Source organism: Agelaius phoeniceus, chromosome 8, assembly GCF_051311805.1.
Source record: "Agelaius phoeniceus isolate bAgePho1 chromosome 8, bAgePho1.hap1, whole genome shotgun sequence".
Classification (NCBI taxonomy): domain Eukaryota; kingdom Metazoa; phylum Chordata; class Aves; order Passeriformes; family Icteridae; genus Agelaius; species Agelaius phoeniceus.
In genome coordinates this window covers 36,771,225-36,796,733 of record NC_135272.1, presented here as the reverse complement: position 1 = coordinate 36,796,733, position 25,509 = coordinate 36,771,225, and the positions used below count along the sequence as shown (strand labels likewise).

At 50.0% G+C, this 25,509-nt stretch overlaps 1 protein-coding gene across 3 annotated transcripts in view; it reads right to left on the bottom strand.

The window, feature by feature from the left end:
• Positions 1–25,509, bottom strand: part of PDE4B (phosphodiesterase 4B) — a 178,325-nt gene that overhangs the window by 32,105 nt on the left and 120,711 nt on the right. For all 3 annotated transcript variants that reach the window (XM_077182639.1, XM_054638165.2, XM_077182640.1), the window contains one exon: positions 22,007–22,056. In XM_077182639.1, the coding sequence (XP_077038754.1) occupies positions 22,007–22,056 (50 nt within the window). The remainder of the gene's footprint in view (positions 1–22,006; positions 22,057–25,509) is intronic.

Below are 25,509 nucleotides of genomic sequence, written 5' to 3'. Positions count from 1 at the left end.
CCTAGCCGGTGTTTGCGCAGGAGGGCTGGGGCTGGTGGCACTCCAGCAGGAACTGAGGTGACATTTCCTCACAAGACCTGAGCTGCTGCCAGCCCCTCCGAGGACAGAGGCAGCCCTCGCCTCGTGCTTCTCCGCTGGCACTGGAATGCTCCAACGTCCTGAAATGCAGCACCTTTCCAGTGCCAGGATTCTGCAAAAACTGCATTTTTGGTAGGTTTTGCCATCTGTTCCTTTGCCAGCTCTGCAAGGTGATGGAACACATGGAATCTCTCACTGCAGAGGTGACTTAGCAGCCCCTTTTTAGAGGCTTTTTCCCACTTACTGACATTTCTGTGCTCTCTTTTTCTCACACAATTGTTTAGGTTGGAAAATCCTTCTCAGACTATCCAGTCCAACCATTCCCAGCACTGCTGAGGCCATCACTGACCCACGTCCCCAGCTGCCACATCCACAGGGATTTTGAATCCCTCCAGAGATGGGAAGTCCTGGGCAGCTGTGCCAGGGCTGGAGAATCCTTTCCAGGAAGGAATTTCCCCAAATATCCAATCCAAACCTCCCTGGCCCAGCCTGAGGCCGTTCCCTCTGCTCCTGTCCCTGTTCCCTGGAGCAGAGCCCGACCCCCCCGGCTGTGCCCTCCTGGCAGGAGCTGTGCAGAGCCACAAGGGCCCCCTGAGCCTCCTTTGCTCCAGGCTGAGCCCCTGCCCAGCTCCCTCAGGGATTCTGCAGCCCCTGCCCAGCTCCCTCAGGGATTCTGCAGCCCCTGCCCAGCTCCCTCAGGGATTCTGCAGCCCCTGCCCGGCTCCCTCAGGGATTCTGCAGCCCCTGCCCAGCTCCCTCAGGGATTCTCCAGCCCCTGCCCAGCTCCCTCAGGGATTCTGCAGCCCCTGCCCAGCTCCCTCAGGGATTCTCCAGCCCCTGCCCAGCTCTGTTCCCTGCCCTGGACATGCTCCAGCCCCTCAATGTCATTCATGTCATGAGGGGCCCAAAAGTGGACCGAGGATTTGAGGTGTGGCCTCACCAGTGCTGGGTACAGGGGAAAGGTGAGAGTTGCTCATCAAGATGGACTTGAGGCCTTTTTTCACTCTTGAAAACTTGGAAAGTGAAAGGTTTTGGGGAATATCCTCTTTTCTGGGAGTAGTTCAGTGTAAGGACAAGCACACATTTCATCCATGTCACAGATGGGAAGGGGGTTAATGGGACAAACTCTCACCCTTAGCTCCCCCAAAACCCCATCTGTGCCATCCTTCTCCCAGCAGAGCTCCTGGCCCCTCGGGGCCTGCAGGGACCTGAGCACGAGGCCAACATTATCTGCAGCTGCAGAGTTCCTCTCTTCACCCACAAACTGTCCCCATCATGTCCCCAAGTGCCACAGCAAGGCAGGAGGGATTGGTGGCTTTGCCCTCGACTGACGCAGGAGATGAACCGAGCCAGGAAACACTTTGAAAAGAGATCCAAATGCCAAAATTTCAAGTGGGGTTTATTTTCTCTCTCCTGATTCCCTCATGATTCTCTCCTGTCACCCCAGTCCTGATAAATAAAAGCATTAGGACTTCTTCTGGAGGGAAGGGCAAAGGCTGTAAAGCCTCAAGAGTTTTAAGACCAAAACACCCCATCCCAACCAGGTGAATTAAAAACTTGGGGAGCAGTTGCAGTTCCCTTTCCAGCTGCCAAAAACCTCAGCTTTCCATAATCCAGGAGGAATATTCCCAGTGGGATTGAGTTGTGAACAGATTGTCCAGTCTGGTGGACAAGAAATGTTGAAGACAAGTATTTGCCAACATCCTTTCAAACTCAGCTCTCCTTAACTGTTAAAGATCAAATTGTGGGCTTGCTGTACTGGTAAAAGTCTCCATTTCTACTTCTGCAAGGAAAAAGAATTCCTTCTACTGGATCACAACTTTCCTTGTAAATCTTGGGAATGTGGAGCTTAAGACTTAAAAAAACCCCTAAAAACTCTGATAGACTCTGCCAAAAATTCCAAGAGGAGCTTTCACATGGAAGGTTAAAAGCAGCTTCCAGCAGTTTTCCCGACTTTACTCAGTCTATCCATCCTGTTCCACATGTTTACAGTGCCATAAGACATCTTCTAAGTTATTTACTCTTCATTTCATCCTGGATGCAATAAATTGGGACTATTTATAAAGTTCTTCAGTGTTTGGGGCCGTCCTTCCCAGCCCAAGCTCCATCTGCCTTTGAAGCAACAACAGCTGAGACTCGAGGTCACCAAAGTAATTTTCCAGTGATTACAACTGATTTAATAAAATATTATCACTCTATCTAAACCTTACCTCAACAATTTGGACTCAGGATAAAATCTATTCCTCTAAAAGGAAAATAAATAAGAGCAGTTGCTCCCTTTTGCCTGGGAAAAGTTTTGATGCTGGATTTATTCCCAAATCCAGGGTGTACAACATGGCACTGAAATGTTCCCCTAATGTTGGACAAGCTGGTAAAATTCCACAAAACCTAAAGCAGACAAACACTCATAAACCCCCAAAGATGAAAATCCAGGTGTTACAGGGGGAAATGGTTCCTTCCCTCCGGGAGTGACAGGGAATTGGGTGAAGAGGGAGCAGATTTGGGAACCTGAGCTCCTCCTCCACGGCTCTTGGGTGAGATGGGGATTTTGGAGTCCTGGTGGACATGAATGGCCAGGTGGAAATGTTCATCCTGGTGCATGAAAACTCTGCTGTAGGAAAAGTCTGACAGCACAGTCCCAGACCCCCAACTGCAAAATACACTAAGGATACAATTTTAAAGTGTCCCTAATTCCCAGGTGAAGCCATAGGCACAAGCCCAGAGTTTGCAGTCATCAGAGGACCTCAAACCAGCCCACTTTTAATGATTCTCTGTTTATGATAGATTATCCCAATTGTTGTCATTACTGCAGATGACACAAAAGACTGGGGAGAGCAGGCAGATGCTGGAGTAGATCATATGGATGGCAGATGATTATTTGGGAGCTGATAGAGCTCATTAATGTCACTGAAGGCCTCATTTGCATCCCTCACTCCTTGGCTGCTCATGACTAAGAGCTCGTGTGGGGAGAAGGTGGGAGAGGGCCCCTGTGGGGGACAGTCCATCCCAACTGATCCAGCAGCTGATCCCACCTGGGCTTAGCTGGGAACTGTGGGATCTTAACTCCTGGGGCAGGGGAGGGGGCAGGAAAAGGGAGGAGGGAGAAGAGGGAGAGGAGAAAGGGAAGGAGAAGGAAATGGAAAAGAGATGGGGAGAGAAGGAGAAAGAGTAGAAGGAGAAAGAGGAGAAAATGAGAAGGAGAAGAAAGAGAAGGAGAAGAAGAAGAGAAGGAGAAGGAGAAGGAGAAGGAGAAGGAGAAGGAGAAGGAGAAGGAGAAGGAGAAGGAGAAGGAGAAGGAGAAGGAGAAGGAGAAGGAGAAGGAGAAGAGAAGGAGAAGGGTGCTCTGAGTGATTTACCAAGGCACTCACATGGCCATGGCTCAGATAAAAGTCCCACAGATCCCTCTCATGCCCCAAAAGAAAATGGGTATTTCACCTCCCCAGCACAAGGTTCATTAGCAGGAATATCACCAGACATTAATTACTAACCAGTGTCAGAAAATGGCTATTTCAGCCCCACAACATGAGGTTCATTAGCAGGAATATTGCCCCACGTTAATTACTCCCAGTGCCTAGCATCACTCTAAAACCCCAGAGCATGTTGAGTAAAACAGGTTTATCAACAAAGGACGTGCCAGAACTTGATGGAAAAGGGCCCTGTGCAGGCTGGGAGCCGTTCACCCTTTGCCTTCCCTAATGGAGCTGTGGTTGCTCACAGATCGTGTGGACATGTTTACATATTTATCCCTCACAATGCCGAGGGAATAACTGACACCGGGTGATTTATTTGTTTAATGTATCCTGTTAGTGATTCTGAGAGCTATTTCCTTGAATTAAAGCATTGTTCTACCAGATCCAGAAAATATTCCTGTGGAAATCCTTCTGTTGGACAGATTTGGAAATTCACATGGAAAACAATCAAAGGCACAGAGCACAACCCCTGGGATTCACTTCAAATCTGCAATGAAATGTCCAAATCTTACAGCACCACCTCCCAAACTACAAGCACTGAAAAAATCCTGTAATTACAAGTTTCTTTTATAGATCTGATGCCTTGTGCAGGCTGGCCTAGAAGAAAGGCTGGACAGAGTTCCAGATAAAGCAGGGATTTATTCCAAGCATCTCCTCCATGGATCCACCTTGGGCAGCACCAGAGCCCAGCCAGGCCTGCACCCAAGATGAACCAAAATGGCCCCAAAATGCACGGCCGGGCACGGGCTCTGTCCCTGGGATCAGTTCTGCTCCATTTGCATCTTGCAGTTCATTGTCCCATTCCAGCTTTAGCCCCTGCAGTCCCACCCTGCTTGTTTTTCTCTCTCCAGCCCACGGGGTTTGTGCTCTGGGGCTGAGATTTGGATCATTTGTCCTTGGTGCCCAGCTGGAGCAGGAATTGTTTTGTCTCCCTGCTCTGTGCACAGAGCTCAGCATGCCCTGATGTGAGCCCAGCCCCACACACTAAAGCAGCACAGAGTCTGAAAAACAGAAAAGCTGAGCTCTGAGGCATCAGACCCCCCATGCACCTTCCAATACCCAGAGAATCTATGAACAGATTTTTTTCTGAGCACAAGAGCCACATGAGCACCCGAGGAAGGTGTGATTGGAAAGCAGGTGTGATTGGAAAGGTGTGACTGGAAAGCAAGCTGCATCCAGCAGCACCCCCAGCCCCACTCTCTGCCATTCCCAACGCGCTCCCTCCTGCAGCTCCTATGGACACTCACGCTCCCGACCCGCCGGAGCACGGGGCTGGAATGAGGAGTGAGCAAAATCCATGGGAACCACGGAGCCACCAGCTGCACTGCCCCTCCTCCCCACCCTAATTATATCTTTTGCAAAGATAAGTGCAGATGTGCTAAGAAAGGCTCAGAGCCCCAGCGCCCGCGGAACAGGTGGAGCCACGACGCTCTTGAGCAACTCCCCAACAAATGGACAAGCCTGCCCTTCTCCCCTCGTCGTATTTTTGGGACTCCAGTCCGACCAGTCACTCGAGCTGTCCCCTCTCAGGTTTCTCACACCTGCAGCCTCCCTCCGGCGTGCAGGGGAGGTGGCAGGGAGAGGAAGGGCTCTTTGTTGGCTGTGGAGTGGGGCCAGCGGGTGCCCGAGCTCGGCAGGAGCTGGGGACGCTGCAGCCAGAGCGGGCACGGGCACTGCATGCAAATGAGCACAGAGTTGTCTCACAGTTATTCTTTCAACAAAAAAGCACTTTGGAAATGTAGATTTTTTCCTCTGCTAGCCAGAGTTAATACATGAGATGGGGGCAGAAAGGCCTGGGAAGTGAAATCCCTGCAGAGAGAGGAACGGGATGAACTGGCAAAGCCACTGGCAGGGGGTCACTGAGGAGGTGGCACTGGAGGAGATCCAGCTGTGGGGAACGAGGATGAAATCCTAACAGGGGCTCCAAAGCTCCAGGAACAATGGGGCCTGTATTCAGGCTGGGTTCAGAGATGAGAGGGGAAGATAGAGACAAAAAAATGAAGTGAAAGCTTTCCACTGCTAATTGCGAAAAATGCCAGGAAATGAGTGAGCTGGAGCTGCCAGGAATAATGTGGGAGACTGAAATCGGGGATGAGGGTTTGACATCAGCTACAGCCTCTGGCAAAATACAGCCAAGATTTTGGGGGGCATTTTTATTCTCTTTTCTCTTTTCCAAACAACAGGGAGCAGGAAAAAGGAACTTTTTGGTTGGATTGCTGAGGAGCCCAGCATTCTAAGTTCCCTAATTAAAGACAGGTCCTTTCTGGGACACACCATTCCAGCTGCTGGGAAAACTCAGCCCCAAGAAAAACGGCTCCAGAGCTGCTTTAGACGTCATGGCAGTGATTAAACAGCACTCGCCAAGAACATCCAGGACACATCCAGGTTCAAACTGGAAGATTCTGGGAAGCAGGAGGAGATGTCTCACCAAGACAAGGCACAGGGAATGAAAAGGAGAAGGGAAAACCTCCTGGTTGCAGGGAATGCCACAAAAATGGTTGCAAGAAGGAAGAAGCCCAAGCTTCTGTCAGCACGGGGAATGAAAAGGAGCAGGGAGAACCTCCTGTCTGCAGGGAATGCCACAAAACCAAAGGGCTGCAGCATCCCAAGAAGGAAGAAGGCCCAGCTGGGAAGCAGAGGCTCCCAGCGAGGGGAGGCATTGCTGCAGTGTGGCTCGGCTGGGCCAGAGGGGCAGCAGAGCCGGCAGCCCCTCAGTGCCATAGTAGCAGTGATGTTTCTGAGTCAACAGCCCTGAGCCCTGAGCCCTGGGCCAGCTGCGGGTAACCCGAGCAGGACCCTGAGCCTGCAGAAATGTCACTGCCACTGCCTGGGGGCCCAGCTGGGCTATCTTTAGCCAGCCCCAGTTAATCACCTAAGCTCCCTGCACTGCAGTGGAAAGTGGCTGGGAGCTCCAAGGGGTGATCCTGGTCTATTCTCAGTACCCTGGGATGGGCTGAATCACCCTCCGGAGGTGCTGCCACTCTCTGCTCACTGCTCCCCTCTGCCCCAGGCACAGGAAGGGACCCCCAGAGGTCACCTCCCACCCACAGTGGGACCATCCCAGCTGAGCAGCAGCACCAGCAGCTGCAGGGCCCTGTTGGACACCCCACAGCCCCCCTGTCATCAGCCACCAGCAGCCTTCACCCCAGCCTGGCAGCCTGGTGTCCTGCCATCCCCAGCCCTGCCAGCAGCTGCCATGTGGGAATGCTGTGGGAAATGGTGCCCAAGGGCTCCCTGCACACCCACCCACGGCCCTCCTTGTCCCCAGGGCCAGGCCACCCTCCAGCCCTTGGAGGAGGAGGTGGGGCCTTTCCAACACAACTTGCTTTGGCAAGTCTGCATCCACCATTCCCAGTCTTCTTTCTCCTCTTTCATGTGTTTGGAAATAGACTCCAGAGGAAACCGTCAGTGACCTCTCACTGATGGGAAGAGTCTGAGCAGTTCACAGTTCCCCTAATCTGCTCCACCCTTCTCAAAGATGCACCTTTTTCCTGTTATCACCTTCCTAAGCACCACAGTTTTCATGGGCGACTCACGTTGACCTCACAGCTTTTCCAGCCTGATCCTTGTCCAATGATGTGGGCTGGACACCTCCACCTCCTCTGGGCTGTCCCCAACTGGCTGCTCCCTCCTTGTCCTCCATCCCTTATCTTCCCAGGCAGGCTGGGGGATGAAGACTGAGACAAAAAAATGCTGACTATTTTGGTCTTTCCTGTACCATTACCATTAGGCTGTTTCACCCATGGATCAACACTTTTTTCTGTATTTTTTTTCCCTGCTCCATACCCCCACTGGGGTCCCCTCACCACTCACAGCTCTATCAGCCTTTGGTCATGCCCCAAGTTTTCCATGCCTCCCTTGTTCCCAGTGTTTCTCACTCTTTGCCTGCTCCTTTCTTGCATTTTGACTCTCTGAGAAGCTCCTTGCTGCACCGAGTTGCCCTCCACTGGAATTCCTGATCTTCCTGCACAACAGGATGGTTTGCTCCCGAGCTTTTCTTCAAAAAGCAGCCATCACTTAAGACTGGTCTATAATTTTTAGGTGGCTGAAGTGGGATGAAATGAATCTTATGACAATGACAGTCTTGAGGGCAAGCAGGACTGGAAGGCCTGGGCAGCAAACAGAGGAGCTCGTGCAGAGCCCTGGTGCTGGCCAGTCCCAGTTTGATCCCAGTTGCTGTGTCCCACCCTGGGGTGAGCAGCAGGACCTCAGCCACGGGGTCCCCATGCTGTTTGGGAGCAGAAATGAAGCATTTCCAGGGAGCTGATCCCAGAGGTCAGCCTGGAGCGGGAGCCAAGCCAGAGGAAGCTGGTTAGGGCAGAACTGGACAAACCTGCAGAGTCCTGACTGTACCCACCAGCACTGGTTGGGGTGGTGGATCACCACCCAGGTCATGAGAATCGGGTCACCGAGGCCACCAGCACGGGCCACTGACTGTTAGAGGAGCCAGGACTGCAATTAGTGCACAGCCCATGACTGGGGTTCGTTATCTCCAGAGCTGGAGAAGCCCCTGGGTTTGGCCAGGCCTGGTGGGAATGGTGCTTCCCATTGGAGCCAGCCCTTCAGGGCCATCAGCCAGGGGCCCTGGGGTGGGCAGCAGGGCAGTGCCAACAGCATCACACCCTCCAGGAGAGGATGGGGATGCTGCTTCTGGCAGAGGAGGATGACATGGAAGAGAAAACAGGAGCTGGGAAAAGCACTGGGATAAGCCAGCAGCTGGATCCAAAACCAGAAGCTCTGAACTGATGGAGGAGACACTGTAGTTTTTCAGAGAGACCCTGGGATAGCCCCACAGATACCTTAAAAACAAACTGAAAAAGACAAAGATGTGGCCACTCAAGTATTGTCTTTCCAAGATCCCAAATGTTGCTGGGAGTGAAGGAGCTGAGCTTCGATGGGCATGACAGAAGATGTTTCACCAGGAATCATCATTCCCACACAACAAACAACACTAACATCTCCAACAGAGCATTGGGAACTCTTGGAAAGCAGCAGCTAATAAAAAGTCTTGCTCCTGAATTAAACCCAAAAAGCACTTTTATATCCATTTTATGTGTTTTAATGAGTCCGATTGTACGTCAGCCCTGCAAAGCTCAGCTTTGAAGATGCTGCAGGAAGAGATGAAAGCTCCAGATTCCCAAAGCCCAGCTCCACTGCACCTTTCTCATGACAATGAGCTGCAAAAACGAGGCGTGAACACCAAGAACACCTAAAGGTGGCTGATAGAAGTTGATGAAGCTTCCCAGAGAGGTAATTTCTGATGTGGAGATAAGCCTAAAGGTTTAATCTGAAATGCTAACGAGGAAGGAAAACTGGAGACATTCTGAGGAGGGATTTCAGGAGATAGCATCTCCTGTAGGGTGGGATGGTTTTACCACAGGGCAATCCCGTTTCCCAGTGTCCTTCCCCCCGCAGGGAACAATGCAGCCGAGGTGCCACAAATCAGAGGGGTAAGTGACAGTGCTTTTATGGTGCCAAATGGAAGTAACAAAATGCAGGAAGCATCCTGTCAGATGTCACTTAGCAGCGCTATCACTGGGGAATCTGGGAACGGGATTTGCCTGCATAGTAGGAATTCCTCGGTCCTCCGAGAGGGAGAAGCAGAAATGGCAAGAGAGGCGGAATCTAATCTTGGCCTGTTGAATGAATGAAAGATTCCTCAGTTCCAACTTTATCTCAGCGTTTGGCACATTATCCTTTCACTGACCACGTCGATTCCTCCTTGCCCCGGGGATTCTTGCCTTAATCACAAGACAGGAGGAGAAACAGGAAGCAAGAGAGGAATTCTCCAACTCAGGGTCTAACAGAGAGTGCAGGAGGTGGACGGTGCATCAAGGGAGGGAGCTGTAAGGAGAACACTGGGAATGATTTCACAGGGAATGTAACACACTTTGAACGCATTACTGAAGACAGAATTTCCAAGGTCACGATGGATTTTTACATTAAGTGAAGCTCTGTCACAGCTTTGCTCCCCACAGTCCCCAAAGAGCAGTGAGAAGAGCCCAGGGAGCTGCAGGCTGGGATGGAGATGCCCATTGGTTTGGATGGGAGAGAAGCCTCCACCCAGCCCCAGAGCTGAGCCTGAGGATTTCAAATCCAATCCCGATTTCCTGCAAATCACACTGTGATTCTGTTTCTCTAACTAAATGAGGCCAGGCTGGGTCACAGCAAGCACATCTTACTGTGTGAGCAGAAGTGTTTTCTTCAAGCACACGTGAGTGCAGGAGTGTGAGAAAGCCCTGGAAAACTCAGGATATGATGATGCAACGACCTCAGTACCCACCTAGGATTTACCTGGGCACTGCATTATCTCACTTGCTACATGTGGGAGAGCGCTGGGGAGCTCACACGTGCGGGGAAACCAACTTGGATCCTGGAAGCAACATCCTTGTGCTAACGAGGTGCTCCACCTAAACTAATTAGCCCTGCCTTTCAACAGCCTTAATTAGGTGGGGCACCATCCTGGGCTGTTGTGGCTGGACGGCTTCCGGTTCTGGAGCTGGCTCAGCCACAGCCGGGCCCAGGATTCCTACCAGGAGCTGGCTGTGCTGGAGAGGGGCCCTGCTTGGGCCAGCCCCCAGGCTCTCCCCGTCCCAAACTCCCTCCATGCTCGCATCTGTGCACAAACACCTCCTGCACCCCTGCAGGCGCCCCAAAACCTCCTCCTCTGAAACCTCGAGCTGACTTTCACAAGAGGCCCACGGCACGGAAGGAACTCCCCAGCCAGACCACACAGCAACGATCTCAGCTCAACCAGAGGAAAAAACAACCTCAGAGTCTGAGAGATGCACAGGATTAACTGTGCTCTGTGTCACCGTTTCACAAGAATTTGGCAAACCACGGGCAGAAAGGTCCTCGCTTGGATCTGCCCCCAAATCCAGGTGCTGCTTTCATCCCCAGACCCATCTGGAGCCATTAAATCAGGTTTTAACCTGGACATAATAAAACTTCTGGTCTAAAGAGTCTGTCAAGAGTGAAAGTCTTTTGTGGTGAAATAAATGCTGGAGTAGGAAAAGGAGGAGGAACCTCAGGGAAGAATCCTGGAAGTTCAAAGCACAACCCTGGATCTACCTGAAAAGCTCCACTTGGCCACTGGCATTGGATGCAAAGACAAAGTTTATTAATAATCTTTAGCTCTTCATGGGGAAAGTTATTCAGAAATGTTATAAACAAGGAGTAGAGCAAGGCTGCCCACGTCACCTGAGCCACGCAGAACAGGCCACTGGTTAAATGTTAGACCTGATTAAATCAGGTTCCTTGGCTCCTGGGAAGGTTCAAAGGTCACAATTTAAGACTAAATTTGCCTCTATTTCCTCTCAATTTAATTTCCTGATGTTTCTCAGTATGAAAGTTAAGAATGTGGTTTCAGGAAGCATCCCAGCCATAATCCATAGGAATTCTTTATGACACACAGCACCCTTTGTGTCCCCATGCCTTGCTCGAGCCATGGAAATACAGGTCACAAAGTCACCCCTTACATTCTGAATGAGCATTTCCATGATATTAATTATAAAATATAACGAAATGGTGTTTTTTTCATGGCTAAATGTAATTACTTGAAAGCATTATCCTTTAGGATGCCAGCTTAAAAACCTGCTTTAGTTTGGAATTTTAATCTGTTTTCCTCCAATAGGTATTTTATGTACCCAAGGGGAAACGTCAACCCCGTCGATTCACCTCAGCTGAACTTGGTGCCCTTGGTTTGCCTCTCCCCAAAGTGCCTGGGACTGTCATCCCCCAGCTGAAATCCAGGGATATCTGCAGGGAGCAGAGTCACCCAAGAATGCAGAATGTTGCAAAAAATGGCCCGTTTGGAGCAATTGGGATGCGAAGTGAAGCCGTGAGTCAGCGCTATCGGCGGATCTGCGATTGCAGCGTGGGACACGGCGCGAGCCCGGGGAGCAGAACCAGCACACAGAGCCTGGACAACCTCCATTTCCTAATCCACAATCCTCCAGCTTTTAAAAACTCAGGATATTTCACATGTCAGCTGGGTGCTGGCTCCCCAAAACACCCAGGTTTTTCCATCCCCACACCATAACTTTGATTCTGGGGTGAGCCTCAAGCCCCAGACTCAAACTCCTCAGTGGCTGAGAGCAGAGCTGAAACTTCCCCATGCTAATCCTGGGTATTCATCTCCCTCCTGCACAGCTCGTGACTCACTGGCCTCTCTGTTTCCCCAAGTGCACGTAGAACTTTTGGAATAATGTGCTGAAAATCACGGAGTGAGTCCCACGGGGAACGGGGTGGGGAGGAAGAGGGAGATGGCAGGAGCCTACAGAGCAGCATCATTTGTTTTGACAGCTTTTAATGTTCCATATTAAACCCTGCACGTGCTCATCTCCACCTGGGAGCTGAGGCCAGCACACCCTGGCTCTTTAAAAGGTGTGTTTGGGACATGGCACCACATTTCCCCTGAAATTACCAGGGAAACAACATCAGATTCACTCCCTGGTTATCCATAATCAGAATTTGATATTATAGAACACCAGATATTAATTTATTTGTGAGGTTTTTTTTTCTAGATCTGGATTATTTAATTCTGAGTCCTGTATGACAACATTCCTTAAACCTGGGGTCAGTCCTGACCCAAATCAGGTTTTTTACTCCACAGAGATGCCTGGAAGTGGCAGATGGGGACAAACGTGACCCAGTAATGACAGGCAGACTTGAAAGTGTAACCACTCCCCAAATGGCTGCAGCTGGCAGACCTGAGGACAGCCTTTCACTCTCAAAAACCATTTGATTAAAGCCCTCAAAATACAGTGATTTAAGCACCTCAATCTGAGTTCAAAGAAATCAAAATGTCAGCACTAAAAGCACCTCTTAGTAACAATTCCAGTTTAAATATCAGATTGAATGGACATGGAAATGGAAATGTTCCTCACTGAAGGTCAGCTATGGCTCAGCCTGCTGGGGATTATTCCAGGGCTTACTTTTCCTGCTCTAAGTTTTATACTCCAAGGCATTTTCCAGAATTTCTTACATTTAGCAGCATAAGAGGCACCTGGTGTCAGGCTTGGCCAAGGTCTCTGTGCTGTCACTCACACTGTCAGGAATTCTGTGCAGGAAATTCAGCACAATTCCCAGAGTTTTGCTGAATTTCAGGCTGATTTCCCCACGTGACTCCCCACTCGAGGCAATGTGCACCAGGAGCTGTTCTAGCAGCACTCAGAGCCACATTTGGAAGTGTCACAAAAGAGGGAGCAGCTGCTGCTGGAAAATGTGGTGTGAGCAGCATCTCTGCCTGGGTCCCTCCTTCCTGACCTAGAGAGGGTGAGGAGCAGCTTTTTGGCTTTTACCTGCACGGGATGATCCCACTGGAAGGGGAGGGAAATATTGAAAAGTTGTGTGCAGTAGAGCTGAAACCCAGGAAGCTGCAACAGGAAATTTGGGAAATACCCTCCCCAAGGAGCTGGAATTCAGGTGGGGGCCCAGCAGCATTTGAGGAGGAGCCAGGTGGGGATCCTGTCCTATGAAGCCTAAACCAGAAACACTCCAGTTCAACTGGAAACTTCTCCCTGGAGTTCTCTTCTTCAAGAGGATCTTTGGGAAGAAAAGGGAGGAAAGCATTTCACAGCTGTCAGATGCCAGCAAAGTCCATTTCCAACAAACCCTGCACTTGTGTGTGTTTATTCTTGGAATTCTCTTAGTAGGACTGGCCCCACGCTGTGCTCAGTGACAATCCCCACAGAACAGACGTTATCCCACATCCTCTTGGGCTGTCCCAGACCAGCACAAATGCTCCCAGCATGGATCCAAACGTCCTGTTCTCGAGTCAGCTACAGCAGGGACACGATTTTGGGTCACTTCTTGTAAAATCTGTACAAGGAATGAGGAGGGGAGGGAGGGAAGAGGCTCAGGAAAACAGGCTGGCTTTTCCACTTCCCAGAACTCTCCCCTGGTTTTTTCAGAGAACACAAAGATTGCTCTGATCAACTCCTGCTTTTGTCAGCCTAATATCTGGTATTTGAAGAAAAAGACATTGCTTGTAAAATGTGACATTTCAGAAGCATTTTGGTATGAAGTGCTAAGCCTGACAAACCTCCCTAAACACAGGCTTGAGGCACGAAAGGTCTGACTGGATTGGGCCCACTTGGAATGGAAACATTGGGGTGTCTGGAATATGCTCCAGGGCCCTGGCAAGCTGCAGCCAGAGCCTCTCTCCAAGTGCTTGGAACCTGGAGCCTTTGAGGTCCAGGGAAAAAGTCTGCTTCAGAAAGCTTTTGAAGAGTGTGAAGGTGTGGTGGAGGAGTTTAGCATGCACAGATGATTAATTTGCTCCTGGAAAGGGAGATTTCTGACAGCAGGATATTTATACTGGAAGAGCTACATTAAAATGCACAGTCCCTTTAAAATTCAATTTAACCATGGAGTTCCTTAGCACTGAATAATGATCTTGGATCCCAGCAAACCTTGGGTCAGATCCTGCTCCTGGCTCATGTTTGTCACCTCCAGAGGCACAGTCCTGATTACAAAATCAAAAGATATTAATTGTCAAATCAACACCCTGCAGGACTTTGGAGGGGTTTTTTTAATTCTGAATTCCTAAAATGATTCTGAGCTCCAACGCACGGCAAAGCCAATCAATGCTACCTTTGGATGTGAGAACATATCCCACAGGGAGAGGTGTATGTAAATAGTTTTTAAAGGCTACTGCTTAAAACATTTAAATGTTGGTAATCATACATATTTACAGTGAACTCAGTGAACTTTGAATAAACTGACAGGTTTGATTAATAACCATAAATAATTAGCAGCCATTTCCTTTCTGTCAAAAAAGGTATTGCAATTATAGCATCCTTAAGGCTGTCATTTACAGGCACTTCTTGGAGCAAATATTACAATGAAATGTTTCATTAACTCTTAGTGTAACATTCCTCCCCGCTTGCACAATGATGGTTACATTAATTAGCACACCTTCCTCGGCTACAGAAATCATTTTTAGTGCATCAGGAGATGAAACTGGTGATAAAAGCAGAACATTTCTGGGTGATTTGAACATCGAAACGATCAATATGTTCTTTATTCAGTGTCACTGTTTGGCAACTGCTGAGCGTGAATCAGAATGGATGCAATTCCATATGGAATAGAGGGAAAAGTTCCAGAGCAACCTTTTGCTTCCTCTTTTGATTTTTAAAGCTCTGAAAGTTTTAATCTTTGTAATTGTAGAGTTAAGTCTGGTGAGCAGACTGTCCCTGCAGAGGACAGGAAAGTTGAATTCTGTCCTTCAGGAACAGCCCTTTCCCCTCTCTATATTCCACTCCAACCTGTAATCAACCCCTGCTCCCACCAAGACTAATAAATATAAAAAAAATATTTGGGAATTCCTGCCCGACTACCGACCAAAGGATTTGGCTGCTGAGAATCAGAACACAGTGTTCGAAACACTCTTTAAAACACAAGAAGAAAGCAACTTGCACTGGGAATCAGGTCCTGCAGAAGGACCAAGGTTTGGCCTTAGGGGCTGGCTGTGGGATTTGAGCAGAGCATTCCCCTGGGAATGTCTCCACAGGGATTCTGGATGCAGCTTCTCCCACGGTGTGTCCAGGACAGAACGCTCTGCACTGAGAAGCTTCCCCAGAGCTGTGGGGCCGAGCTGCCGCCGGGGGCTTTGGGGAGGCCACTGCAGCTCCCAGTGCCTGGCAAGGCGGTGACATGGAAGCGGAAAGGACTCAACCACGGGACAATGTTCATCCCCGAGGCACGCACACTCTGTGCCCTGCGACCTAAAAAAATAACCCGGCCTGCCAGAGGTTTGGTTTGGGTGGTTTTGTTTGGTTTGGGCTGTTTTTCCCTCTGATCCAGGACACGGCTCTCATTCTCATCTGGAACTGATTCAGGGTGCCGAGGAGTGCGCTGTCAAAACCTCCCCCAGCAGCCCTGATGGTTGTGTGCAGCAAACAAAGGAGACACAGATTTTATCAGCGCTGATATCAGCGATGGCAGAGCCCAATTGTCTCCGCAGGGCCCTTGCGCAATGCAGCGGGACAGGAGCTGGGAACGGGACCTGACCTGGCCCCAAAGAGCAGAGCCGGACAGGGACACAGCGGGACCTGACCTGGCCCCAAAGAGCAGAGCTAGACAGGGACACAGCGGGACCTGACCTGGCCCCAAAGAACAGAGCCGGACAGGGACACAGCAGGACCTGACCTGGCCCTAAAGAGCAGAGCCGGACAGGGACACAGCGGGACCTGACCTGGCCCCAAAGAGCAGAGCTGGACAAAGGACACAGCGGGACCTGACCTGGCCCTAAAGAGCAGAGCTAGACAGGGACACAGCGGGACCTGACCTGGCCCCAAAGAGCAGAGCTGGACAAGGGACACAGCGGGACCTGACCTGGCCCCAAAGAGCAGAGCTGGACAGGGACACAGCAGGACCTGACCTGGCCCTAAAGAGCAGAGCCGGACAGGGACACAGCGGGACCGTGCCACCCCGAGGTGCCTTCCCTGCCACCGCGGGGCTGCAGCTGCCTGGGTCACTCGGAACGAAGGCACCCATCAGATAAAGCCCTTTGATAACCCGGCTGGATCGATGGTTTATCCTGCCTAGCTGAGTGTGGGCTAATCAGTGAAATGCCAACCTGACCAAAACCGCAGAGGTTTGGCTCTGTGACCCCTCCAGAACTCATTGCTGCTGCTGCTAGAGCAGCCCTGCTCCTCCTGGCAAGGCAGAGCTGCTGCTCCCTGGCTGCCTGAGGATGCCATCTACGTGTGTCCTCAGGGCTCAGCTCCCACTAATGCCTCAGGATTTGGCTTTCATGGGTTTTATATTTTTAGCTTTTTAAAACAAAATATTTTTCAGATCCGGTGCCGCTTTAGCACTCTAAAGCTCCACAGCCTATCAGCTGCTGTTCCCCCATTTTATTCAGCCAGAACCATTCCTCTCCAGGCCTGAAACTCGAGGGCACCTCACTGTCTCAGGGCCTGAGAGGTCCCCGTGAGATTCACTGTAAACAACAGTGAACTGTGGGGAGCAAACTGAGAGCAAATGACTTCATTAGCTGAAGCTGTAAGTGGAGGATTAACCCCGATATGTAAATGGACCAAACTTATAAAAGTGTGAAAAACTGGTGACCATCGCCCAGCCCATCTTGGGTGTAGCCCTGAGAGGCTTTTGACTGCCCAAGGTGTGCCCATTGAATGAAGGCCTCCAATAAATACCTGCTTTTATTCTCTTTAATTTCCTCTAGCTTCTGTTTCAGGTAGCCACTCCAAGGCACCATGAGCCCCTCGAGAGCCTGTCCAGAGCCACTCCCGATGGGAAAAAGGGAGCAGAGGTGCCTCCATCCCTGGGTATCTCTGCATGGCTGTCCCGGGCAGGCTCGGGAATGCAGCAGGCAGCGGGAATGCTCAGGGAGTCCCGCACACTCGGGGCTGCAGAGGCAGCTGGCCCCGGGGAGTGACAGGCTCCTGATGGCAGCAGCACGTGGAGCATCTTCATGTGACATCCACAGGTGGGGCGGAGGGGAAAACAGTTTTTATCCGTTGCTATGGAGTCATGATTAGCTTGTGTGTCTTCAGAGCCTGCCGAGGAGAAATGAAGGCTATTTTCTTATATAGATGTCATGAAATCAATCCTGGCAGAATTTCGGGAGTCAAAGGCTAAGCAGGTTTGCCTGAATGCCTCCTGTCACTTGATACACAAATAAATCTAGCCAGGGGACCTGAAACAAGTGTCCCTTGTCAGCTAGAGCCGAGCAAAAAAATGACTTTTTAGTCTCGTTTGGAGCTGTTTATGCACACAGCAACACAACAAACGTGCGTTCAATAAAACACAGCAATTATCCTCACCCAAAATGAGCCTTAGAAAATGAAGCAAAAAACCACCCTTATTGCAAAGGGTGACTTCAGAAGAAACTTTTCCCTTATTCTCTCCAAATGCTAAAAGCAAACCTGATGTTCTTCTTTTAAAATGTGTCTGCCTCTAGCTCTTTGGCACAGGTTTGCTGCTGGGAGGGCCGGCAATCTATTTAATGACTGCATTGACGTCAATAGCATAACTGAAATACTTACTAAGATGCATGAGTCCAACTTTCGGGGGGTGTGTTCGAGGCAGGCGGGCGCAACACGCGGAACGGACTCGCGGCAGGAACGAACTCCCCCCGGAGAGCCGGGAAGAGCCCCGGGATGGCCCCGGGATGGCCGGAGCCGCCTCAGCGCCGCTGGGAAATTCGCCTTGAAACGCTCTTTGAAGCTGACGAGCGGCAAGAATGGCCTCGGCGCTCAGCAGCCGCGTTCAGGCGCGTCATTAAGCTCATTATCTACCTGATTTCTCACACGGTTTTGGTTCGTTTCTGAATGAGCTGCATCGTGCCTGCGCCGCATCCTTTAAAAATGTTATCTGTAGGTGCTCACAAGCCTCCATTGTGCATGCAGGCAGTGACTGGGGCTCAGCTGCTCAGGAACTCGTGGTTCCTCTGCACTCCTGTAAAAGCCCAAAGCACCACAGACATTTGACTTTTACAGTCGCTCTCCAAATCAAAAGGTCAAATCTTCAGCCAAACTCCCGGCAAAGAAACAGAATTTCAAAGCGAATCCACTGCCCCGTGTGTGCCCAGAGCCATTCTGCCCGTGCCAAGCAGAGCAGGATGGCGCAAGAGCAGCAGCTCCGTGCTAATTATTCGGGATACAGAGATATTCGTAACCCAGAGCTCACTTGGATGCACAAGGCTCCCTGGCTCCTACGAAAACTTGGGGCTGTCAGCAGCACGAGCATTATCCAGTCTTTGTTTATGCTTTACACAAAGGTTCGTGCACGAGTCTGTGTACGTCCTACACCCACAGGAAAAATGAAAGAGTACGAGTTTGGAGGTCGTGTAAAGGCATGTGAGAGGAGCAGGCAAACGTGCCGAGGTACAGGAAAGCAGAGCTAAGGCAAAAGGAAGAAAAACACCGACCCTTCCCTCCCATCCCCGGAGAGGAATTTGAACAAAGCTTTAATCCCCTGAGCCCTGAAATGCTGCAGGTGACATATCCCAAAGGGCAGCACCCCACGAGCCTGGGGCTGCGGCAGATCAGCAATATTGTGCCATTAATTAATTGTGAGGAGAATGCCTATCATTAATTGAGAGAACTGCCTATCGTTAATTGTGAGGAGAACTGTCATTAGTGAGTGCTGACAGTATCCAAAGGGATTTTGAGAAGAGTCTCTGCAAATCCCTCACAGTCAGGGGAAAAAGTCGGTGCTGTTTGATCCACAGCTCTGTGCTTTGCTCCTGTCACCACTGGTGACATTAAATGTGGCAGTGGATCAACCAGGAATGGGAAAACACTGCCCATCCCAGCACTGATGGTGTGGGAGCAAAACAGTTTGGGAAAAGTTTGTACCAAATTTGTGGAAGAATGAGAGGCTTGGACTGTGAAAGGTAATTTAATTCAGAGGGAATAAGGGTCACTGAAGGGAATAAACATGGAAGAAAGAACAAAACCAAGCAGGAAAAGCCAGACCTGCTGCTGGTTAAAGGTGTTATTGGTTGAATCATTGGGTAGGAACTGCAGACCTTTCACTGGGGCCAGGGGAGGGGAGAGCTGGAGGGCGAAGGGAAGGCTCTGATCGATTCCTGAGCCCAAGGTGGCACAAAGGTCACCCAGAGTAACTGAGGCAGAGGCCACACTCACAGAAACAAAGGGGGACAGGAGAAAGAAACCTCAGGAGAAGGAGCCCTCAGGGACATTGTGACACCACCGCGTCTCTCATTGTTCCTGTAAGCCAGAGCTGGCTGAGCCCTGGCCCTGCACAGCTGCTGGGGATGCCACACACCACAGGAACCCCACAGCACTCCCATCATCCTGCCCAGCTCATTAAGGACCCATGGACTTTTGCTATGGCTTTGTATTTCCATGTTATGGTTTCTCAGTTAATTCATAAAAGTGATTTTGTGCGTTCCTGTGAGCTGCAGTTATAACAAAATAACAGGAAAAATCTGCCAGATTTACTTCAGCTGATACCAAGGACAAAACACAGGATGTTCAATCCATATTGCCCTTCCTTCTCTGGCTGTGCTTGCAAGGTTAAGAAAGCTCTGAAATACACAGTGACACCAGCAGTGCCTTTCAAAGCCCTTTGTCCCAGGAAAAACCCGGCCAAAAGCTTTTCTGCTTAAAGAAAATGAAAGCAAAAAAAGAATTTCCTCATTTCACCACAGCTCATTCATTCCACCACGGGCCTGGGTCCTCAGTGATGCAACACCAGCAACAGATTTGGCTGTTGTTGCTTGGAAAATCCTGGAATATTCCAGCTGGAGTAAACAGTGTATTCCTTGCAGTGCAAATGCTGGATGTAATTTGCCTCCCTCCGGGGTAATTTTATTAATGCAGCCTCGTTTGCTTTAAGCCCTGAGTTCTGTATTTCTCAGAACAGGATATAAATCACCCCATTAATGACAAATCAAAGGAGACATCCACAAGATGCTCACAGTGATGTCAGTGGCTTGTGGTAAAGCAGTGAATCAACGGGTGACACTGGAGGGTTAAAATCAAATTCCAAGCTTCAACAAATCTCGTGAATCTAAACCCAGTCCATTCCAAATACAGTCTTTTATCTAGAGAGATATGAAGCAGCCTGGTCCCAATCAAAACACGACTGCTTCCTTCTGCAAAACCTTCAGGAAAAACACTCTGCATCCTCTCAGCCGCTGGCACAGAACTGGAAGGGTTCTGATAGGAAAACCTCTCCTTCAGTTCATCATTTCCAAAGCAGAAGCCATCAACGGGGGAAAAAAAGGTGCAAACACTGAAAAAGTTCCTTACAAATCTCTGTTCTTGCTGAATTAAATGGAAACTTCCTTAGAAAGTCAAGGGTTGTGATTGTTTTCTGCTGCTTGGAAAGGAAGTCAGTGTGACAGTGGCTGTGAAGAGGCAGAGGAAGGCAATGACCTGAATTTAGCCAAGAACCCCAGGATTTTCTACCAATAATGCCAATGCTGTCTGGTTTATGTAGGAAATCACACAATTGCCTATCAATCTCAAAAATGCATCTCCTTCTTACCTACAAAGTGTCACAATTTATCACAGCTGCAATGATCCAACTCATTTTTAAAAAACTTACTTGAAGATTTCACCTAAAAGCAGCTAAGATTCATGGTTAAAAACCTATTTACTTGAGGGCCACAAATCCAACCTTTACAAGGTAACACAACACTTGCTCTACAGTTCTGTGTGTCTTCATTACTAAGAATTACTAATGAACACTTCATTACTAAAGGAATTTTCATATATTCCCAGCATTAGAAGCTTGGATCAGCTAAAAAGTACCAAGTGTCCTACAGCTCTCATTGGAAATAGTGTAGAAAAATATGCCCAAAGTGTTAAAAAGTTGAGAGCAATTTTTTCCACAGAAAGTGTTAAGAAAACAAACCTAAAAATTCCTGGAAGGGCATTCTCTTCTCATTATTGGATTGTCTAACTTACATAAACAGATCCATTGAAGGCCTAGGAAATTTTCCATGGGTTTTTTGGTTGTTTTTTTTTTTTTTTTTCACACAGGCACAAATTCAAAGCTTTGCTAGACCCAGCCTTAGATCAGGTGATGAGTTGCATTCCTGCTGGCTGTGACAGAAAGGGAAGGGGTTTAAGATTGTGGTGTCCAGTTTTGTTTCTGAATCAGAGGTTTCCATCTCCCATTAACAAGTTTGGAGGAACCTAACCTGGAAGTGTCCAGGACTCTGTGTGTCCCCTGAGAATAAATAACACACAGCAGGAGAGGAAATGATAGTTATCCAGGCTTCACATGCTGTGAAAATTAAGCTTTATTAGTCCCTCCAAGCATGTAATTATTGGAAGGGCTGAGATTAAACCTTACAAATGGGCACTGATCCAAATCTTATCTCCTTCTCTCCGGAGCAACCTTTGAATTAGTGCAAGTAGGGCCAGCTCTGATCCTGAGCAGGGTTCTACAGACCCTCAGCCTGGCTAAACCCAGGTGTCAAAGCAAATAAACCTGTCCTAAGTAATCAGCTTCTGCTGCTCACCCTCGTCCTTCCCCCTGCCTGAGCAGCCCTCACAGTGCTGCCCACCCCACCTTGCCCTGGCACCCCCTTCCAGCAGGAAGCCAAGGAAGTCTCACCCAGGAAAGGTTTGAGTACACAGATCACATGGAGACAAACTGAAATCAACAGAATAAAAAAAAGACCCAGCTGTGCCTGAGCCTGTTCAAGGCTCGTGGGCTGGGGCTTGTCCAGGCCTGCGCTCCCAGGGACTCACAAGAACAGCAGCCACTGTGGCCATGACTATCAAACCAAAATCATGTTCATCTCCTGTGCTAATACACCAGCAGAAACCCCAAACCAAACCATTAAAATAACAATATTTGGAGCCTGGTAGCTCTCTCCTGTGAGTTTTGCAGGAGGAGCTCAGACCTGCACCGGGGAGGGGGCAGGAGAGCAGCTGTGAGCAGAACTGGGCAATAAACGCTGTGTGCCCTTGGCCTGGCAGCCCATCCCCAAATCCCACACGTACCTTGCAGGTTCACTCTGGAGACAGGTGGCTGACTCGTGGCTGGAGATCTCCTAGGAGGGAAAAAGAATTCTCTGTCAGGAGGTGGGATTTTATCTTTCCAAACCCTGTCAGCTCCCTCAGTTAAAAATCCTTTTCCTTTCTCCCAAAAAGCCCCGAACGCTTCACAAAGATTTGTTGAGCAGCATTGACAGATCTGTTAGGAAAAGCCAGAGATGGCTGCTCCCTGCCTGCTCCACAGGCTGGAAATGAGGAGAAATGTGTCCCATCCCATGCTGCCTTTGCAACTTCGTGCTCAAAATATGCCTGAAGGCAGCAAGGGCCAGGCTCTGGGGTTCCCCCAGGGCCAAGGCCTTTTCCCATAAAGCTTTTCCCTATGGAGTCTGGAATGGACCCTGAAGTGATGTCAAACTGCTGCAAGGCAATGCCACAGGTGAGGTCAGCAATGTGCCTTTAAACCCACCAGTTAACACTGGAATTGCTCCTGAAGTGAGGAAGAGGATGCTGCTGTTTACAGTCACTACTGTTTAGCTTTGGGACAGCTGAAGGACACTTCCTGGACTCTGAGCAACAACCTCAGCAGCGGTTCCTAGATTTTGGAGGGGCCAAAAGCTATTTGAAAAAAAATTGGTTCAAGTCAAGCCAACAGGGTCTGACTGGAAAAAGGTGCAGATTCTCTCCAAATGTCCACACAGCTCCCTGTGAGACTTGCCAAACAAAACTGTTACTTTTTCAAGCTGAAACTGTCATCAGAGACTTGTTTTCTAAAGGAGTTAAAGGAGTTGACACCAAAATCAAGACACTTCAGTTTGGATTGACTAAAGTCCTTCAGGCTGACCAAAAATGAAACTTCGGGCTTCTGCTTCTCTAAAGAAGTTTCAGTTCCATTTTAACTGAAGTCAGATTTCCCCACACTCTCCCTTCGCCAACCTCCTTCCTAACCCCAAATTTCGGAGCCAGCCACTGAACTGCAACATCCATTATTCGCCAGCTCTCCTTTGAAGCTGGAATCAAAGCAGGCAGAGCGGCTCAATTGTGCTGCAATTGTAGCTCCGGGGGGTTCTTCAGAAGTGCTCCGGGAAGGCCTCGCTGCCCAGGTGAGGTCTGGAGCGCAATTCCAGCCCTGCTTCCAGCCCTCCCCAGCCCGCTCCGCCAGGAGCCTCCCTGGCATCCAAAGGCTGTTCTGGCAGGATGTGCAGCTCCCGGGCTCTCTGAAGGGTTCAGCACAGGGCACACGCGCTGGGCGCTCAATTCCCTGCAAATGTGCCCCGACCTGCCTCTGCTGAGCCTTTGAAAAGCCAAATCTCGAAATCTCTAAAAAACAGAAACTCCCCGACAGGGACAGCACGCCGCGGCTGCAGCGCTCCCGGAGCGGAGGGATCCGAGCCCAGGGATCTCCAAGCCCTGAGCTGCACAGACATGCCTTTGGGGGGTGGCGAGGGACCAGCCGCTGCTCCCTGCGCTATTCCCCGCTCCAGAGCCATCCTCAGACCCATGGGCCCATCCTGCTCTGCGGGCAGGCAGCGGTGGGAGATGGGAGCTCCGACAGCGCTGTCCTTGCTCGGGCAGCCCCGCGCTGCAGCGGCTGCCGCTGCCCGCTCCTTCCCTCCCGCCGCAGGGCATCGCACCGAGCCGGCTCCGGATGCTTCCCGACCGCGTCCTGGGCTGCAATTGCCAAACTCCGCCACTCCAAAGCCATTAATCATCCTCTCCTCTTTTCCAATCAGGAAACTGCCTCAAGAACCCTGACGTTAAAGTCCAAAAAATATGACTGCCAGTTGTTTTTTTTCCTGCAGGCCTTAACATTCATACTTTCCAGCAAATATGTGGGACAGCATCCTCTTTTTCCTTGCTCGGGCCAGGAGGGGTGGAGGAGGAGGAGGAAAAAACGGAGAAGAGGAGAAGAGGGGGTAAAGGAAAGCTGAGATTCTAATGATCCCCAGAGCAGAAGTTTAAGTAAAATGTCACATATCATGAGACAGATGATAAAATCATGAGCTGGCAGCATGGCTGCAACCCAGCAGAACTCTTTGGAAACTGTGCAGGAAGCTCCACGGCACCTGGAAGCACATTCTGCCATGGACTGGGATGTTTGGCATGGGAGGGTTTAAAAATTTAATGACTTTTACTTTGGCCAAGCAAACACTTTATACCTCAATCAAATCTGGGAATGTTCTCCAAAGGACACTGTAAGATGCCTGTGTGTCCTACAGGTTACACCCTCGCTTCCTTCCGGCCCTGTCCAATTTCAGATTCTTCATTAGGAACTGCCAAAATGTCCGAGCTTTCCAAAAAAGCAAAGCTTAAAAAAAAAAAGGAATATTTGAGCCATCTGGGTTTTTATTAACCTCCACCTTGGAATGCGGCGGTTCCTTCCCATCGAAATTTGCCAACAGGAATCAATAGGAGGGAAAACCTCACGCCTGGATAAAATGCTGGGCTTTATGTAAAATAAAGACCCTGAGCTCGTGGTGGGCACCAGGTGATGCCACTCACACCTGGAGCACAGCGAGCCCGTGGCGTCCCACTGGGGACATTCCTGCACCTCATCCTTCCCTTCTGGAGCCAGGGAAGGATCAGGGGGACGGGTGGGTGCACAGCAGACCTCGCCAGGAATGAGTGATGATGGCTTGAGGCTGAACAGCTCTCTGGGGCCCAGCAGGCCAGAGGCTGACGATGACTGGCTCAGTATAAATAGCCAAGGGGAAACGGTGGTTCCGGACAAAGGCCTAAAAAGGAGTTTGTTTGGTTACTCCTGTTCAGCAGGTAGGAAAAACAACATCCTCCTCCTGAGTGCATCACCTTCCTCCTTCAGAGCAATCAGTGTCAAAGGAAGTGATGTGGGATTCATTTCTCTGGGCAGCTCTCTCACAGCTGAGCTCCAGGATGCTGCTTCTGGGAAATCCTTGCTGTTCCCAGAGCCCCAGGTTTGGGGTGCTCCCCTTGACATCTGCCCTTTGGCCATGAACAGCTCATGTGAGATAAGCTTTGTTGGGTAGAGCCTGGTGCTGATAACACCAGCTTTGGGGGTTTGATCCCTCTGTGGGCCAATTAAGAGTTGGACTTAATTCTGCTGGATCCCTTCCAAATGAAACAATTCTGGCATTATTATTGCTCTGTGAAGCAGTGGTGGAAATGCAGGGCAGGACCATTATGGAATGCCTGGGATAGCCAAGGTGGCCACACAACAAAGAACATGGAATTGTTTAGGTTGATAAAGACCTCTGAGATCACCAAGTCCAACCCAGCACTGACCCGTGTCCCCAGGTGCCACACCCACAGGGATTTTGAATCCCTCCAGGGATGGGCACTTCACCCCTGCCCCAGGTAGCTGTGCCAGGGCTGGGGAACCCTTTCTGTGAAGAAACTCTTCCTGATATTCAAATAAACCTCCCCTGGCCCAGCCTGGGGCCATTCCCTCTGCTCCTGTCCCTGTTCCCTGGAGCAGAGCCCGAACCCCCGGCTGTGCCCTCCTGGCAGGAGCTGTGCAGAGCCACAAGGGCCCC